The 18,248-nt window shown below is 43.5% G+C and overlaps 1 protein-coding gene across 1 annotated transcript in view; it reads right to left on the bottom strand.

Annotated features, from left to right (window-relative positions):
• The window catches only part of SCD5 (stearoyl-CoA desaturase 5), a 140,818-nt gene that overhangs the window by 42,590 nt on the left and 79,980 nt on the right, over positions 1–18,248 (bottom strand). Inside the window, exon 2 of the mRNA XM_023637841.2 lies at positions 10,044–10,174. Within this exon, the coding sequence (XP_023493609.1) occupies positions 10,044–10,174 (131 nt within the window). The remainder of the gene's footprint in view (positions 1–10,043; positions 10,175–18,248) is intronic.

The raw sequence follows: 18,248 nt of genomic DNA, 5'->3' as shown, positions 1-18,248 counted from the left end.
GCCTAGGCAAGAAATGATGGTGGCTTGGACTAGAGGGTAGCAAAGATGAGAAGTGTGCAGATTCAAGATATAATTTAGCAGGAGAACTTGAAGAGATTGCTAAAAGATTGGATGAGAGATAATTAGGGAAATGGAGAAATCATGGATGACACTCAGATTTCTGATGGGGAAAACCAGGAGAGAAGTAGTTTCGGGGGAGAGGGTAGAGTCACAACTTTGGTTTGGGGCACGCTGATTTTGAGGTGCCTAAGAGACATTCAGCGAGGCAGGTCATGCAGGGAGCTGGATTTGCAACACACTGGACTAGCCAGTTTCGTCCTTCAGTCAAACTGATTTTCTACTACGTGGGGCCCCATACGGTATGTCATCATTCTTCTCTCTTCACCTTTGCTCAAGGGTTTCCCCTCCCTTCCACCCTTCTTCCTCGCCTATGTAAATCCTTTTCACCTTTCAAGTGTCAGCTCAAAACTCCCCTTCTACATTAGGCTTTATGCTAATAACCTAACGCATATTCATATTTCTGCAGCCCTACGAGTCGGTATGAAGCTTTGGAGCAATTTATCTCCCCACTGTCTTGTAAGAGTCCCTCTTTATTATACATAAGTCTAGCCAGCTCTGTCACATCGTAAGCTCCTCATGACAAGGGCCATTTCTTATACATCTCGTGTTCCCTACAAGCAGGCAGTGCTTTATGCACCTTTAAATTCGAAGGGAATTAACTAACAGATTTACACAAAAAGTAAGATGAAGATAATCAAATGTTTTTAAAAGCAAGGCTAGACATTTCCTCTGGCACGTGAAACTGCATGAATTTTACCATTAATTGAAATTGTTGATTCAATGACTCCAGCAGCTATTCTATCTTTGGAGCTTAATATAGCATGCAAAATAGCATCCCTGAAACATTGCTACGACAAGAGCTCTGGTGGTGCTAAGAGTAACTAGGACAGGATGATTGAAAAGCCTGAACTTTGATAAACAAGGACCAGAGATGAAAAACAGCTCAATATCTAATCCAGGAGAGCGGGCCTGGGGAGGCAGCTAATGGAAGGCTCCAGCGTATCTGTTAGATCTAGCTTTATTTAGCATCTCCGTTAATGACTGGGAACAAGGCACACACATTTTGTTAATAACATTTTTAGTGGCTGCCAAATTAGGAGGTGCTGCAGACATCACTGAGGACAGAGAAATAACACAGATGGATCTAAAGAGGTTAGAAATATGAATAGGAATTATCACAATGAGATTTGATTTAGGAAAAATGCAAATGAAGGCAGCTGGGAGAGAAATCATCCAAAATGCAAAATAATCAGTGGGTTGGAAAACCTAGAAAGCAGCAACATAAGAGTGTCTGGCAGGAGAACAGAGGAATAAAGAGTAAGCAGTGACAGTGTGCTATCTCGGCCCAAATGCTTGGTGGCAGGTACAGGAAGGAATAGCTCGTCGAGGAATTGCATTGCGACACAGTCTCCTTCAACACTCATAAATATTTTTGGAGACAACGTGGGAAAATAAACAAACAAAAATAAGCTTGAGCCTTAGTCTCTCCAGTTGTTAGAAAAGGGATTAGACTCTGCTTCTAAGGTCCCCTGCTCCAACCTTCTGTGGTTCTAGGAGAGGACATTGAAGAAATGCCCTGTCTCAGCGCTTCTAAAGATCTTTCTGAAAAGAAGGCAGAGTGAAACATTTAGCTTGAAACTATGTTTCAGAATAGATTCCAAATTGACAGGACTGCATGTGGATTTCATCTTAAACAAGTGTTGTGGGGTTTTTTTTCAATATAAATATGGAACCAAAATAACATATAAAATCTGGTAGCTGGTTGTTTACAAAAATACCCTCTACTTTACCAAGTATTTCTTTAAATAAAAACTCTCTGTGAGCATTTAAAGTACATATTTTGTTGTTTACAAAAAATTAATCCCTTTGAAATGCTTAGGAATACATCCGTTGCACAAAGAGGGTAACACCTGCAATCAGAGTGTCTGCCACATTTGGGGAGGGTCTCATGAGAGACAGACCAGCGCTACTGGTTGGCACATTTGTTTAAAGAATTACTTTCTTTTCTCAGGCCATCTCAGGCTATCACATTTTCACTCCCTCCATGTTCGTTTTCTTGCATGATTTCACTCATCTCCCCTGCTTTCACTGACCTAGATACACAACAAAGGGGGAAATGAGGCATCTTAGGAGGGGTGGAGCCATTTTAAGCTCTACCTTAAAAGGTACGTTTTTACTGGTGGGAAGTGTAGTTAATCCTGCCAGGTAACACAGACAGAAAATGCCATGCCTCGTGCAGCTGCCTCAGGGGAGTTTCTTCTCTCTCTCTCCCTCTCTCTCTCTCACTTCCCACTTCCTCCCCCGCCATCTGTATCCCGCCAACAGTGACGGAGTGGCAAAGCAGCATGTATATAACTACAAGGCTTTGATGAATCCATACATCACCATCATCACGAGCAACTTCACAAGCTATTTGTCCTTTCCCCACGACTTCCAAAAGTGCCCAGGAGGGCGAAACGCTGTGGAAGCAGACAACGTGAGGCATGGCATGCAAGCCATTTTCCAAAACCACAGCAGGAAGACTTCTCGGGGCATCAGGGTCACATCTGCTGCTGCCTGTTTACACTGGAAGGAAACCAACAACCACCACCCTTTTTGAAAGGAGGAAGGTGAACTTGTTTCTGACGTGCAGAAGAAAGGCTGTACATTTAAAGCTTAGGCTCGTGGTTAGGAAAGGTGGTAAACACTGAAACAGGATCTCTGCCGTGAGAGTTAGACCCTACACAGAGGGCCACATGAGGTTAAGGATCCTTGAGCCTCCAGCCCTGTTCCAGTGTTTTGTTCTCCTTCTAACCACTACCCGTTGCTGCTAACACCCCAAGCTGTCCTCGAGGGCACTGCCTCTTATGCAAGTCTCCCTCTTTGACGTGCACACCCCACAGAGAGCCAGCCTTGGGGGTTGGTCTCTGATCCTGAATCTGTTCAACATCCCCAGGGTCTCATGACTGTGGTCTGAGGTTTACTGTGCCTTTGAAATGTATGAGGCCATGTCGCTTCCCTGCCTAAAATCTGTGCTGCCTTCCACGGCTATTAGAACAACTGCCAAACTCCTTGCTGTGCCTGACAGAGCCCTGGTGGCACTGGTGGGGCCCCATCCCCTCTCCGGCCTCTTCTATGACCACCTCCCACCTTCATATGGACCAGCCACACTGGCCATCTTTCTCTTTGATGAACACACCATACTTGCTCCCACTTTGCTTTGGCTCCTCCTTCTGTCTGGAATGCTCTTCCCCTACCTGTTCTCTCTCTCTCAGCTCTAACGTCACCTCCACATCAAGGTCTTTTCTGACCATCCTCTCTAAAGAAGCGGGCTCCTTGGCACTGTGTGACATCACCGTGTTTCAATTCTTCATATTCTTCTCCCTTTCTGAAAAAACTTGTTTATTCATTTGCTTACTTGTTTATGCTCCTCTTCCACTGGAACATACACGTTAAGAGGACAGGGACCTGTCTGTCTTGTTCTCCAGTGCCAGGAACAATGCTTAGCACGTGCATTTGCTGAGTGAAAGGATAACTATACACTTGGATCCTGGGAGAGGCATGAGAGCATCACAGTGAGGGGGGACCTCTGCAGTCAAGTCGCCGGTACTTGAATCCCCTTTTGTCACTTAAATCTGTATGTCCTTGGACAGCTTACATAGTTTCTTTCTTTCAATTTTCTCACCTATCAAATGAGGAAAATAACAGTATCTATCCTGTAGGAGTATGATCAGTTGACCACATAAAGTACTTAATGAAGTGCTGGTATGTAGTTAGCACTCAATAATTTTCTTTTTGTTGTTTCATTGTTATATACCTGTCAAAGTTCATGACCATGTGACATATCTGACATATTTACAAATCAGGCTGTAACTTCCATTTTCTGATCTGACATGTAAAGAGCTTGGAAACAGTCACTCCCATCCTTGCAACAAGGAAAAAGCGGAACGAACTGAAAATCAACCACTCTTCTTAGATCTATCAGCAAATTGAGGTCACAGGGCAAACTGTTGCCCCCAAAACTAGGGAGATGAACAGGCAGTTACAGAGAATCACAGCCTACTGGAAGCAGAGGCCTAGGAGCAAAAGCCCGCAGCTGGCACCAGGACAGGTAGGAACACGTTAAGCTGTAATTGATGAATTGCTGGAGGCTGAGTGTGGACAAACTTACGAGTGAAAAGCTCTTAGGGGGCCCAGTCCTAGAGGGCCCCACACTTTCATGAATTTTACCTCCAGGAGCCCTACCAGGCTCTCACTGTGGCTTTTCTCCCCAGCAGGGAGAGAAGAAAAGTAACCATTTTGAAATACAGTACACCCGGTGCTCTCTGTCCTCCTTAGCAAGATCCGTCCTCAGGGGAAACTATGTTACTAGAGTCTAATCAACTGGGGTTTTACCAAAGCCTGACTGAGCTGAAGGGAAGGAAACTCAGGCTCACCAAAAGACTGAGACCTAATCATAGGACTACAGAATGCTCCCCCCTTATTTCTACATCAATAGGGTTCCTATAAAATGACAGAGGATTTCAACCAAAAGAACCAAAAGCCTTAATTCCTATTTAAGAAAAATCTGTAGGAAAACCCAAAGACAATGGAGCAGAGACAAAAACAGGGCCACTAGAGGAAATTTCAGCTTCTGACAACACAGCTACAGCTCACAGTAAGCACAGCCCTATTCCTACCCATATAAACATAAAACCTCACACTAAAGCCCATTTCCTCAGACCTATTTCCTTCCTTTTACCCAGTACCTCATGTACAGCTTTCAACAAAAAATCACAAAATACGCTAAAAGGCAAAAAACACTATTTAAAAAGAAAAAGCAAGTATCAGAGCCAGACTCATATGGCAGAGATGATGGAATTATCAGACTGGTCATTTAAAATGACTATGACTAATAGGCTAAGGATTCTAATAGAAAAAGTGGACAACATGCAAGAACAGATGGGTAATGGAAGCAGAGAGATGGAAACTCTCAGAAGGATTGAAAAGAAAATGCTGGAAATCCAAAAAACTATAAACAAATGAAGAATTCCTTTGATGGGCTCATCAGTAGACTGGACATGGCTAAGGAAAGAATCAGGGAGCTTGAAGATGTATCAATAGCAACTTACCAGACTGAAATGTGAAGAGAAAACATGGAACAGACTATCTAGGAGCTGTGGGACAACTATAAAAGGTGTAACATGTGTAATGGGAATACCAAAAGGAGAAGAAAGGAGGAAGGAAGGAAAGGAAAAAAGGAGGGAGGGAGAGAGGGAAAAGGAGAGAGAGAGGGAAGGAGGAAGAAAAACAGTAGAAATATTTGAAGTAATAATGACTGAAAATTTTCCAAAATTAATGAGACAGACACCAAACCACAGATCCAGGAAGCTCAGGGAGCACCAATTAGGATAAAGAGCAAAAAATCTATACTTAGGCATATCATATCCAGACTGCAGAAAATCGAAGACAAAGAGAGAATCTTAAAAGAAGCCAGAAGGAGAAAAAAATACATTACATATAGGAGAGGGGAGATAAAAATTATACCAGATTTCTCTTAAGAAACACACAAGCAAGAAGAAAGGGGAGTAATTTAAAATGTTGAAAGAAAAACCCACCTACAATTCTATACTCAGCAAAGTTCTTCTTCACAAGTGAAGGAGAAATAAAAACTCTCAGACAAAGAAAAACTGAGGGAATTTGTCACCAGTAGACCTGCCTTGCAAGAAACAATACAAGAAGTTCTTTAGAGAGAAGGAAAATGGAATAGGTTAGAAACTTAGATCTACATAAAAAAAGAAGAGTGTTAGAGAATGAATAAATTAAGGTAAAATAAAATCTCTAAGTTTTCTTATTCTTAACTGATCTAACAGATAACAGTTTGTTCAAAATAATAATAGCAACAATGTATTTGGTGATTGTACTTACGGATACGTGACATGAATTACAGCAATGTCACAGGGACAGGAAGGAGGAATTGGGAATACTCAGTTATAAGCTAACTGCACTACTGTGAAGTGGATATAGTGTCCTTTGAAAGTGGACTTAGATTAGTTGTAAATGTATATTGCAAAACTCTGGAGCGACCACTAAAAAGATTAAAATGAAGTATAATTGATATGCTAAGAGAGGAAAGTAAGTAGAATCATATAAAATGCTTAAATAAAACCAGGGAAGATAGAAAAAGAATGGAAGACAAAAAAGAAACAAAAAACAAAGGCAATGAACAGCAAATAAAAACATGGTAGATGTTAATCCATCTATGTTAATAACCACTTTAAATGTGAATGATCTAAATACACCAATTAAAAAACAAGAGACTGTCAGAGTGGATAAAAAACAGACCCAACTATAAGTTGTCTACAAATCACATTGTTGGACATCACATAAGGAGATCTATGGGTCAGCCAAAAGATCCCTAGCCTGAGGGTCAGGAGACTTGGGTTTCAGTCTGGTCTATCCACTAACTAGCTGTGTGACCTTTGACAAGTGACTGACATTCTCTGAGCCTCTCTTATTCCTTCTGTAAAATAAGAGGATTTAGACTAAATCCCTTAGGCTCCCTTCCCGCTTGAAATCCAATACCTCTTTACTAGGATCTGGTGAGTAAATGTGGACAGTCAGGGCTGAAGCATCCGTAGGTGCTTTTGGTTGGACTGACTTCATAAGAGACACGGCTGCAGCCAGCAGGCGGGCGTACATGAACATGAGAGCACAAATCCAAAGTCCTAGCTACTCTGTGAAAACTGAACTCTTGGAGACCAATGGATGGCAGGAATCCCTCAGCTGGGTCCATATTTGAGTAGGGGATAATTATAAGGAGTTTGCAAGCAGTCTTTAGGTTGACATGTCTTCTACTGGTAAGGAAGGAGGAAGGGCCAGAGAGGAACTCAGGGGGTCCATGTTGAATGCAAAGGTATAGACGGGACAGAGGATTATTATAGCTCCTTGTCTGACATTCCTGCCCCATTGTTATCTTTTCAGATTAAAACTACCTCCCCCGTTTCCACTACTGCCCCCTGCTCTGTACATATACATCCTCTACAGAGGAAGAGAAAAGGGAATTTCAAACATTTAAGTCCCACTTTTAAGAAGATTGTTCTTCATGATCAAGATCTTGTTTGCAGCATCTAGCCAAAGCCCTCCTGATCCTCAGAGATACCCATGGCGTGACTTGTCCATTTTTGGCCAAAGGCATAACCGTTCTGATGGAAGAAACTGGAAGAGAACCTTTGGAACAATCTTTAAAAACCCTGGGGACATCAAAGGGAAACTAAATCAAAGACTCTGCATTAAGTCAATACCCTAGACTAGGAGATGACAGCAGACTTTTTGCTTTCCCAGGTGGTTTTCCTCTTAGGGTAAAGTGGTCTGGATTGACTGCATTCTTTCCCTCTGACACAGTTCTGCATTGTATGGAAGCCGGCCCTATGCTGATCTTACAGACACCTCTTACCTGGGTCTAAGCGACATCTTATAAAACCCCAAATCCATGAAGCACTGACATTTCCACTGGGAAATTGTGGGAATTCTAATATCCCACCAGATGGACGGCTCCATGAAGGAAAGGACTGTGACTGTGTTTGCTAATCACTATGCCCACTGTACCTAGCTCAGTCCCTGCCACATAGTAGGTGCTCAATAAATATTTGTTAAATGAAGAAAAAAAATCCAGCACAAATGATGATTGCTAAAAATACTTTTTAAAAATATTAATTCATTTAACAAACAATCATTCAGTGTTTTCTCTATGATAGGCGTTAAAATACAGAAATGAATGAGATGGAGTGACGATTCTCATAAAGAAGAGAGGGGATGATATTCGCTGAGTGCTATGATAAGCTAGGCACTTTTTATCCATTATTTCATCCTCCCAACAACGCTGTGAGGTATTATTAGCTCCTTTTGCCGATAAAGAATCAGAGACTTGCACAAAGGCCCATATCTAGCAAATGGTAGAGCCAAGAATTTATTGCAGGAATTGGGTACTACCCTCTACAATGTACTTTCTCCCCAAACCACATTTAAAATCACTGTGTGATGTTCTGTTATGTGACGTTTTTTAAGAAAACTTAGGTTCTCAAAAATTGATATAAACAAATAGTTTCATTGAGAAAAGAGGTTAGACTCTCAATTTCAAGTCATTTATGTTGGAAAAAAAATTCCAATAATACAGGTGCTTTCAACTACCTGAGTGTGTAATTGGAGGCTAAAAATAATAAATCGCTTGAACAAACTAAATGAAAATTACCAAGTTAAGTCCTAAATAGCATCCAAGACCTGAGTCAGTGAGCTTCTAAACTGTCATTACCATAACTCATAGCTACAAAAAACAAAACACAATGCTGAACTAAGATGGCTGAAGTCAAAATAAAGGGCAGCATAGTTCACACTGCCAACAGAACAGAAGAACATGAAACATGAAACCACGAAGCTGCCAACTGTTCCTCTGCACACAACAGCTTCTTGCCAGGACCCTGGCACTAACTCCTGTCTGCTTGAATTATAACCAGTAGAAATGCATAATGCGAATTGTGTTGCTTAAGTCAACTATTGTGTCGGATCCTATTTGTTTTCTGAATGCTCAAACTGCAGGAGAGCAACCTGCAATAGGGAATTGAATTCTTAGACACAATTCACAAACGAATGCTTAGAAATGGTCAACATAGAGAAATGCTCTTGTCCCTCTTGTAGGGACAGGAGGCCCACTGCAGAGGTGGCCATGTGACTTGCATGTCTGAGGGTCACAGAGAGGCTCCTGGGTCGCTTGTTTCCCTGGCAGTTTTGGGAATCGCCATTTCTTCCCAACAGGTGAAAATACACAGGGCCTGGAAGCATCTGTACTCATATATGGGCAGAAACTTTGAAACCACCTTGTTCTCACCCACCCTGCCTGGATCAGACGAGGAACTGGGAAAACAGAAATCCACAATCAAACCAAATTCCAGCAGCTCAGAAAGTGCCCAAAGTGGCGAGAAATGGTCCAGGGCTGGAATACTCCTAAAAGATATGGCCCAGTCCTAGTGCAGAGATGACCTTCTCTTATATTTTGATAGCTCCCTGCAATTTTCAATAATTTCCCAACAACTCTGAGAGTAAAGTCATATTCCTATTTTTACAGATGAAGAAACTGAAGGTGAGTAAGAGATTCTTCACAGCTAGCAACTGTCAGAGTAAGGCTCAAATCCTGAGTCTTCCAACTCCATATTGAATAGACTGTCCACCACAGGCTTATAGGGTGACCTCAGGAATGCGTTTTCTAGGAGCAATGGCTTTCGAGTCAGATCTGCGTTTTCCTATCCCAGATGTACCATTTTTTAGCCATATAATTTGGGTAAGTTCTTTAACTTCATTAAGCCTTAGTTTTCTCATCTGTAAAATGGGGATGCACGTAACACCTGACTCATGGGGCTCCTGTGAGGATCAAATGCAAAAGGCATACAGCATGCTCAGCTTGGAACCTGGCCCTCATTAGAGCTGGACAGATGTTGAGGGTTTCAGGCCATGTTTAGCGTACGGACTCTGGAGGGAGGAATCTCCTTTCCCCCTTGATAGTTCAGCATGCCTTGGGGCACAAAGCCCCCAGGGGACATTTCATAAAATTTATCTAAAGCTACAAGATAAAATCATGGGGGCCCGGCCCAGTGGCGCAGCAGTTAAGTTCACATGTTCTGCTTCTCCGTGGCCCAGGGTTCACCGGTTTGGATCCCGGGTGCAGATGTGGCACCACTTGGCAAAAGCCATGCTATGGTAGGCGTCCCACATATAAAGTAGAGGAAGACGGGCATGGATGTTAGCTCAGGGCCAGTCTTCCTCAGCAAAAAGAGGAGGATTGGCAGTAGTTAGCTCAGGGCAAATCTTCCTCAAAAAAAAAACTTGGGACAAACAGGGAGTGCTTGGGAGCCTGACCACTGAGCCTAGAATGGGGTGGAGGAATGTCCACTCCACAGGGGCCATGTCTGTGCCTCCTCCCACAGTGTCATCTGTGCTGAGTCCCTAAGGCAGAGAGGACCCTCCATTCCCACCTGGAAAGCCATGGAGTTGGCGGCAGCCAGAAATATCCTCAGAGGCAGCTTGGCCTTGTAGGACCTGTGGCTCCACAAGCGATGGGCACCAGCTGTCACACCCAGAGCCGTCAGGAGGAAGCAGAAGTAGGCTGCAAGACACAAGCAGGGACAATCTCAGCAGATGTCACAGAGCTTTTAAACATCCCCCATTCTTTTTTTCTCTCCTGAATAGGGACCCATGTGAAATGGCGTCAGGGGAAGAATCTGCAATGAAAAGAATCAGTAACTTGCGAAAATGCCGCCTTTTTCTTGATTTGTAGCTTTCCATTACCAGACAGAAGCAGAGAGAACTCTCCTCAAGAAACTCTGACCTTTTAACAACATTTTTTCTATAGCAAACAAATGTTTCATTTGCTAATGTTTCTTTCCAGTCTCGATGCAAAGCCGCAACCATTTTAGTGTGCATTTGTAATTCAGTTTTATGTGTCACTCTTGGTAGAGCTGAGACTGATCTCTACGTTGCCTCTCAACTGGTACCCATGCCAGGATGAATTCTATGAAGAGCATATTTCTAAATGGCAGTGCTCACTATCATGGCTCCATAGACATTGGTTCAAAGGAAATCAGGCCAGACCTAAAAGCAATGAAGTCTGGCTCAGGGCCAAGAAGAATGAGGACAAAACCAACATCAGGGACCACTGAGACATGTCTTCTGGAGACCCTCACCCACACCATCACTATGACCTGGGCTGGCAAAGACTGCCAGGTGGGGAATTTTTAAAAAGCCAACCTACAGCGGAGCTTATTACCTGCCACACAGTTAAACATATTACCTCTAATCCTCACAACATTGGTTATTGTCTCATTTGACAGTCGAGGACCTGGATCACGGAGAGTTAAATCCTGCAAATAAAACCAGGTCAGCCTAGTTCTAAAGCCTCTGCCCAGAGAATCCATGCTGCCCCCAGGTGGTGGCAGTGGTTTGTTCTTTGTATGGAGACAGGAGAGGGTGTAAGTGCATGGAGGAAAGGGGACACATAGGGACCAAAAATACATGACTCCTGAGATTATTACAACTACTCTAGTGGTTTAAAGCAATGTGCCCACACAATGTTAAATGTCTTACTTGGATTATCTTATTAAAACATCAAACAACCATATAGGGTTTGTATTATTATTAGCCCCATTTTACAGATGAGAAAACAAAGGCTTAAAGAAGTTAACTAATTTCCCAGTGTCACAAAGTTAGGAGGTGTCTTTGTTAAGAGTCACACCCAAGTCTGTCTGAACCAGCAACTGAGTTCTGACCTGTGCACTCCCCTCTGCCTCTGGGAGATACAGGGTAACACCCCATTGTCGTCCTGAATGAGGAATCCCAATCTAAATTTAGAAGTGAGCTGCTTCCTTACTGGGGTGGGGGGTGGGGGGCCTACACCAGGCTATGAGCAGGTAGGATTAGGCAGATTATGCTACACAATTGCTTCTCACACTTACCACATGCAGGGCCCTCCATAAAGAATTGCCACAGAACAAGTCAGCTCTGAGTACGTCCCAAAGCAGTTGTAAATGGTCCCAGGCCAAGACAAGTTCTTAGGGAGCCTACTATAACACTCCTTTGGAAGAATTACTACGGTAACTTCAGCATCAATATACATATTTAAAGGGAGCACAATATTACAACTTCCAAAAGTTAAGTCTGACTGATCTTTATCTTAATCCATATTTATATGGGTCTAAAAACAAGACTTACCTTTGGCACTAAGATTAATGAGTCTCTAAGTATATGTAGTTTTCATGAACTTAACAAATCATTCCTTACTTGAAAGGTTAAAAACAGAAAGCAACAGGGGCTGACCCAGTGGCGTAGTGGTTAAGCTCACACACTCTGCTTCAGCGGCCCTGGGTTCACGGGTTCAGATCCTGGGCACAGACCTACACACTGCTGATCAACCCGTGCTGTGGTGGCGTCCCACATACAAAATAGGGGAAGATTAGCACAGATGTTAGCTCAGGGACAATCTTCCTCCCCCCAAAAACCCCACAAAACAACAACAATCTGCCCATAAATCACAGAAAATAGTAGTAAATAAAAAGCTCTGCCTTCTTTTGTTATTGTAATCTAACCTTGGTTATGAGTCCAAGAAATGGATAGCTATTTTCTACATCATCCCTGGCCTCCAAGTTTCTACCAATAATTTATTTCTAAATGTCAAGTAATTAGGGAACAAATGAAATCTATAATGGAAAAATTCGATGTGACCCTATTTTGCCAGTGGGCTAAGACACCGGACCTTGGGTGCAATAAAATGAATTCCAAGACTCCATGAAAAACACTAACCAAAAACGAATTCTTCCAGTCCCGGTCTCCCAGGCAGGGCCCTACCAGACTTTGGCATTGTCCTGTCCTTTTTGGGATCTCCGATATTTCAGAGATCACTTGCATGGTTGGTCTGTCCATGCTCAGGGCACTGACAGTGGGCTTGAGTCAGAGACTGTACCAGGCAGTAGTGGCTGCTGGTTTTTTGTAGTCCTTCTTCTGGCAACAGGAATGTGGCCATGTGACCCAGGCCTGGCCTAGCATAATACCCCATCTTCCTGGCCCTGGGAATAAACACCTGACCCAACCCTTCTCTCTCTTTTGGTTCAAAGACTAAAGGTCACATATTAAGGCATGATTGCAATAGTAAAGAATGAGGCTAGGAAAGTGAGACATAAAAATGATGGAGATGTCAACAAGAGCTAGGAGAGCTGCCTGCATTGCGGTTGCAAGCCCTGGAGCTCTCGAGTTCTTCTTTTGATCCTGCGAGCCTCCCCAGTATCTCTTCTAGTTATGTGAGCCAACAAATTCCCTTTTCTTGCTTAAGCTAGTTTGCACTGGATTTCTGCTTCTAAAAATCTGCAGAACCTCTAGCAAAGAAAGCAACCTTCTGGTCATACCTCAAATGAGGATAATCTGCAAAAACCCTGGGCTGGATGTGAGGATTTATGGGCTGTTTCATTAAGAAGACTCAGTTTTCCTACTTTGAAAGGGTTAATCAGAGAGGTTCAAAACCTCTCTTCTATGATATTTTTGGAGAGTAATATCCAACAAGTTTTCCGAGGGATGCTGGCTAGCTGGCTCTGAGGTGGTGAAGTGTTCAGATACAGAACTGATAATTTGGGGAAGAAAAGGAGTGATGAGTAGTGTCGATAACTTTACCAAGTAGCTCATATCTCATAGAGAAAGGTGCTAGATCAACAGAAACTAAAATCACAAAATTACAGAAGAGTAAGCAACAAACAAGTTGGTCTGTGTGCAAATAAGAGTCACCAATTCTGGCTGCCCAAGCCAAAAAGAAATGTACTAAAAAGATATTGAGTAGCCTTCAGAACTCATGGGAGGGTTGCAGGATAGGGTTTTGGTACACGGCCTCCAAAATAGGCCCGATGCTCCCCAGCTCCTGGTATTCATGGCCTTGTGCAGTCTCTTCTCCTTGAGTAACTTGCTTCTAATCAAAATAATATAGCAACATTGAGGAAATGTCAATTCTACGATTAGGCTACAAATGATTATGACCTCTGTTTTGCTGGCAGATTCTCTCTCACATTGGCTTTGATGAAGTCAGCTGCCACGTTTGGAAGGTCCCTGTGGCAAGGAATTGAAGATGGTTTACAGACAACAGTCAGCAAAGAAATGAGGCCCTCAGTTCAATAATCCTCAAGGAACCACGTCCTGTCAACAACGATGTAAGTGAGCTTGGGAGCAGATCCTTCTCCAGATCAGCCTTCAGGTAAGACTGCGGCCCTGGCTAACACATTGCTACCTTGTGAGAGATCCTGAGGCAGAGGACCCAGCTCAGCTGTACTGGATTCCTGTTCCATAAAAACTGTTAGAAAATAATGTATGTTGTTTTAAGCTGCTACATTTGGGGGTAAGTTGTTCTGCCGCAGTAGGTAACTAACTCAAGACTTAAGTAGGAACCTTCCCTCAAGGGAAAGAAGGTAGAGGTTAAATCCTGATTTAAGAACAGATTGCCACCCATAGGAACAGAAACTAGATTCGTGTCGCATGGGGCTGGTTGGGCAGGAAGAGGGGAGTGACTGCTAATGGGTACAGAGTTTGGGAGGTAAAGGGTGATAAAAATGTTCTAAAATTGATTTTAGTGATGAATGTACAATTCTGTGAATATACTCTAAGCCAATGAATTGCAGATTTTAAATAGATGAGTTATATGGTATGAGTTATAGTTCAATAAAGCCATTATTTTAAAAAAACTACTAGTGAATTTCTATTAGGTTTTGTTATCATCTATATATTCTCAATGTAAAATAAAATTGACATGTCACAAAATGAACAAAAATCAACCATTTGGCCTAGGATGCCACCTCAGGCATCATCATCTCATCACTACTTGCCACCACCGGACACTCATGTCACACTATGGACTCTCAAACCTTCCAGAGCTGCCAAGAAGAGTCTCTATTTAACCCTACACCGATGCCTGAATCTATCCAGACCCAAGATTCCAGGGAAGAATCACCTGAATGCCCAGGTGTGGCTCACAGGCCCACGCTCTAGCTCTGAGCAACGGAAGAGGGACAATCCGTGGCCCTTGTGGCTTCCACGGTGGAAGGCAGAGCCTCCCATCTATCCCAAGTCACCTGGGGGAACAGTGTTTGGAGAATGAGTGTCGTGACCCCCTCTGGACCACACAATCGGAGAACAGTCCCGGAGAGACACCAAGAACCAAAAAATTAAAACTCCCTTAACTCTGGACCTGATCAGAGGGAGAGACGGACAGCCCCCTTCGAGACCCATCCCTGAGCAGTAGACGGAAGGGAACAATTGGTAGAGCTTTTTCACCCTCACTTACCATCTATGTCTCTAGCATTAGAGTGAAAGCTAATAAATAATAGTAATAGCTACCATTGCCTGAGAGCTTTCCATGTGCCAGGCCCTGTTCTAAACACTCCATACATAGTAACTTGTTGAATACTCACCTCAAGTCTAGGGAGCAGGTAATATTATGATTTCCTTCTTATAGATGAAGGAAACTAGACAGAAAGTGATACAGCCAGGATATAATCTAAAGCAGGAAGGCCCACACTCTGAATACCCATGCTGGCTGCCTGACCCCTGGAGGCTGTCTTAATTCTAGTGGGAGGAGCTTGAATGCATCATGTCCTCAGAATACAAACTGAAGGTCAAAACCCTTGTTCTGTGTTCTGCCTTTACCAGCCAGCAGGTTTACTTGCAATAATACCTGCACTATCACGCTGCATCCACTTCAGCCTCAGCTTGTCACAAACATGAGTACCAGACGACCCAAGGCTCCATGAGACAATTTATTGAGCTTGCGGGGAAGAAGAATTGGCCACCCCAAAATGTGTCTCTTTGGCTTGATTATTTTTAAAGACAAAAGATTCTAAAAAAAAACTTTGACCTTCCCCCTAATGGCCTAAAAGAATTTAAGATAGAAAGCCTGTTCCAGGAAGGAGCTAATACCCTAAGACAACAATAGTGCAATGTAAAATAGGTGTGATAGACAGAAAGGCAGAAGCGAGCCTATTTTTATCAAAGTTCTGACTCTTGGTCACATCGTTTATAGATGGCCAGCAAATACTTGTTTATCAAACATTTGCATTTCTATCTCCATGTGAATTGCCTTCTTCCCCTTTGAAGTCTCAAACCATTACCCCCAACATCCTCCTTTGTCTTTAGCTGAAGATGGTATTTAAAGATGGCGGCTTCAGCCATTTTGGCGAGTTACTCAGTTTTCCCTGGACTCTCTCATGTATACATGTTATTAAGCTTTGTTTGATGTTCTCCTGTGATTCTGTCTCATGTCAGTTTAATTCTTAGACCAGCCAGAAGGACCTAGACAATAGAGGAATGTTCTTCCTCCCCTACAAGCTCCTATAGACACTGAGCTCAGAACTGGGTTCCCCAGGTGACCACACAAACATGGCCCCTTCCTTCCTTGAGTTGACAGGAGTTTGAAAAGTAAATTACTTGCTATATAATTACAATTTATGGCAAGTGCTGCAGAGGAAATGAACAGAATAATATAAGAGAGATTAAAAGCAGGATAACTTAGTTTGGAGGACCAGAGACAACTTTGCAAAGGAAGTGAGAATTAAGCCAACCCCTAAAGGCTGAGAAGGAGGCAGTATTCCAGCAGAGGGACCAATAGATGCAAAGCCCTGGGCTGGAGAAGAGGATCTGATAAAAAGCCTGTATCTACCAGCTCACACCCACTAAGATGGCCACTATAGCAAAACAAAACCAAACAGAAAATAACAAGTGTTAGCAAGCATGTGGAGAGACTGGAACCCTTGTGCATTGCTGCTGGGAATGTAAAATATGCTGCCACTGAGGAAAAGTTTGGTGGTTCCTCAAAAAGTTAACCATGGAATTACCATGTGATCCAGCAACGCCACTCCTAGGTATGCACCCCAAAGAACTGAAAGCAGGGACCTCAACAGATACTTGTTCACCCACATTCACAGCAGCATTAGTCACAACAGCCAAAGGGTGGAAACAACCCAAACATCCATCAACAGATGCATGGATAAACAAAATGTGGTATATCCATACAATGGACCATTACTCGGACATAAAGTAAAAAGGAATTCTGATACACGCTACATAATACAGATGAAACTTGAAAACATTATGCTAAGTGAAATCAACCAGATGTGAAAAGACAAATATTGTATAATTGCACTTGCATGAAGTACCTAGAATAGGCAAATTCATGGGGACAGAAAGTAGAATAGAAGGGGCAGGGGTAGGGGGTGGGGAGTTAGTGTTCAATGGGTATAGAGTTTCACTACTCAGTTTGGGATGATGAAAAAGTTCTGGAAATGGATAGTGGTGATGGTTGCACAACATTGTGAATGTACTTGATGTTGCTGAATTGCACACTTAAAAATGGTTAAAATAATAAGTTTTATGTTATGTATATTTTAAAAAAAAAAAGCAGCGTGTGTTTGAAGCCCAAGGTAAGAGAGGAGGGGTGACGAAAAGGGTCAAGCAGGGTGGGTAAGCAGGTCTTGGCAGGCACAGTAAGGTGACTGGATGCTGTGCTGAGAGCCAGGGGAGGACACCAAAGGACATGGAGCATGGAACTGTGTAGAAGACAGAGCAGAAAGCAGACGGGGAAAGACACTGTCCACCTCACCACCCCAAATCAACCCCTGTTAATATCTTGCTATGACTCCTTCTAACATTTCTTAAAATAATCTTCTTTTGCCCCCCTTCAAATGCTTTGCATACATTAAGATCATTACAAGCCCTATTACAGGAGTGATAAGATGAAAAGATCAATATTTGAGAATAGAGTCCAAAAGGAAGTAGTTCTCTTGATTTCTTAAACCAATGCACACTAAAATTCCTCTTTGAAGAAAAACAGCACAGCGCTGCCCTACAGCATGTCAGAGGGATGCTGTAGATGGGGTCTACTCTCAGTGAACACCTTCCAGGGACTGTCACTTTACCAATGTACCTATTGCTACATTTATTGTTTTACTCCTCTGAGGAAGATATCATAATCCCCATTTTTACAGATGTGCAAAACTAAGGCCCAGAGATGTTAAGTAACCGCCTTGGGATCTCACAATGACAGAGCTGGGGCCCAAACACCAGCTCACTCCAGCCCCACAGCTTTTCCTTTAGGGCTGTGCATTGCAATTACCTGCGTTTTTAAACAGCGCTAGGGCCCCAGGGCGGATCGAATCAGAGACGAGGGCGGGGAGAGCCGGCATCTCTCTCCACAGGTGATTCCAACGCACAAGCAGGGCTGAGAAACCGCTGCCCTGTGAGCTACACTCTCTCTTATAGGCCATCTGGTCGCATGCCCTCAATTTACCAACGGAGAAAGCGAGATCCAGAGAGCGCTGCGCTCTCTCCCAGCTTCCCAGGCGCTGACCCTCTGCGGAGCCCCTGGCACCCGCGGGGCCTCGGTAACTGCTAAGTGATCTCCGGCTCAGGCTACCCTTTCCTGTGAACTCCAGGTCCTGTTCGCAGTCCCCTCCCAGCGGCTCCCTTTGATGGTGCAGCTGCCCCCCAGGCCGTGGCCAGCTGGAGCCTTTGATATCCTGGCACCGGGCTGGGGGGTGGGGGGCAGGTGTGTGCAGCGGGCTCACGCTGCGACCCCCGGGGAGAGGTCGCAGAGGTACGCAGAGACCTGTCTTCGACCAAGGGAAGGGGAGAGGTGGGGGAAGCAGCGGGTGAAGTCTCCC

This window comes from Equus caballus, chromosome 3 (genome assembly GCF_041296265.1).
Source record: "Equus caballus isolate H_3958 breed thoroughbred chromosome 3, TB-T2T, whole genome shotgun sequence".
NCBI lineage: Eukaryota > Metazoa > Chordata > Mammalia > Perissodactyla > Equidae > Equus > Equus caballus.
Note: the sequence above shows the minus strand (reverse complement) of the source record. Positions and strands in the feature narration are given on the sequence as shown.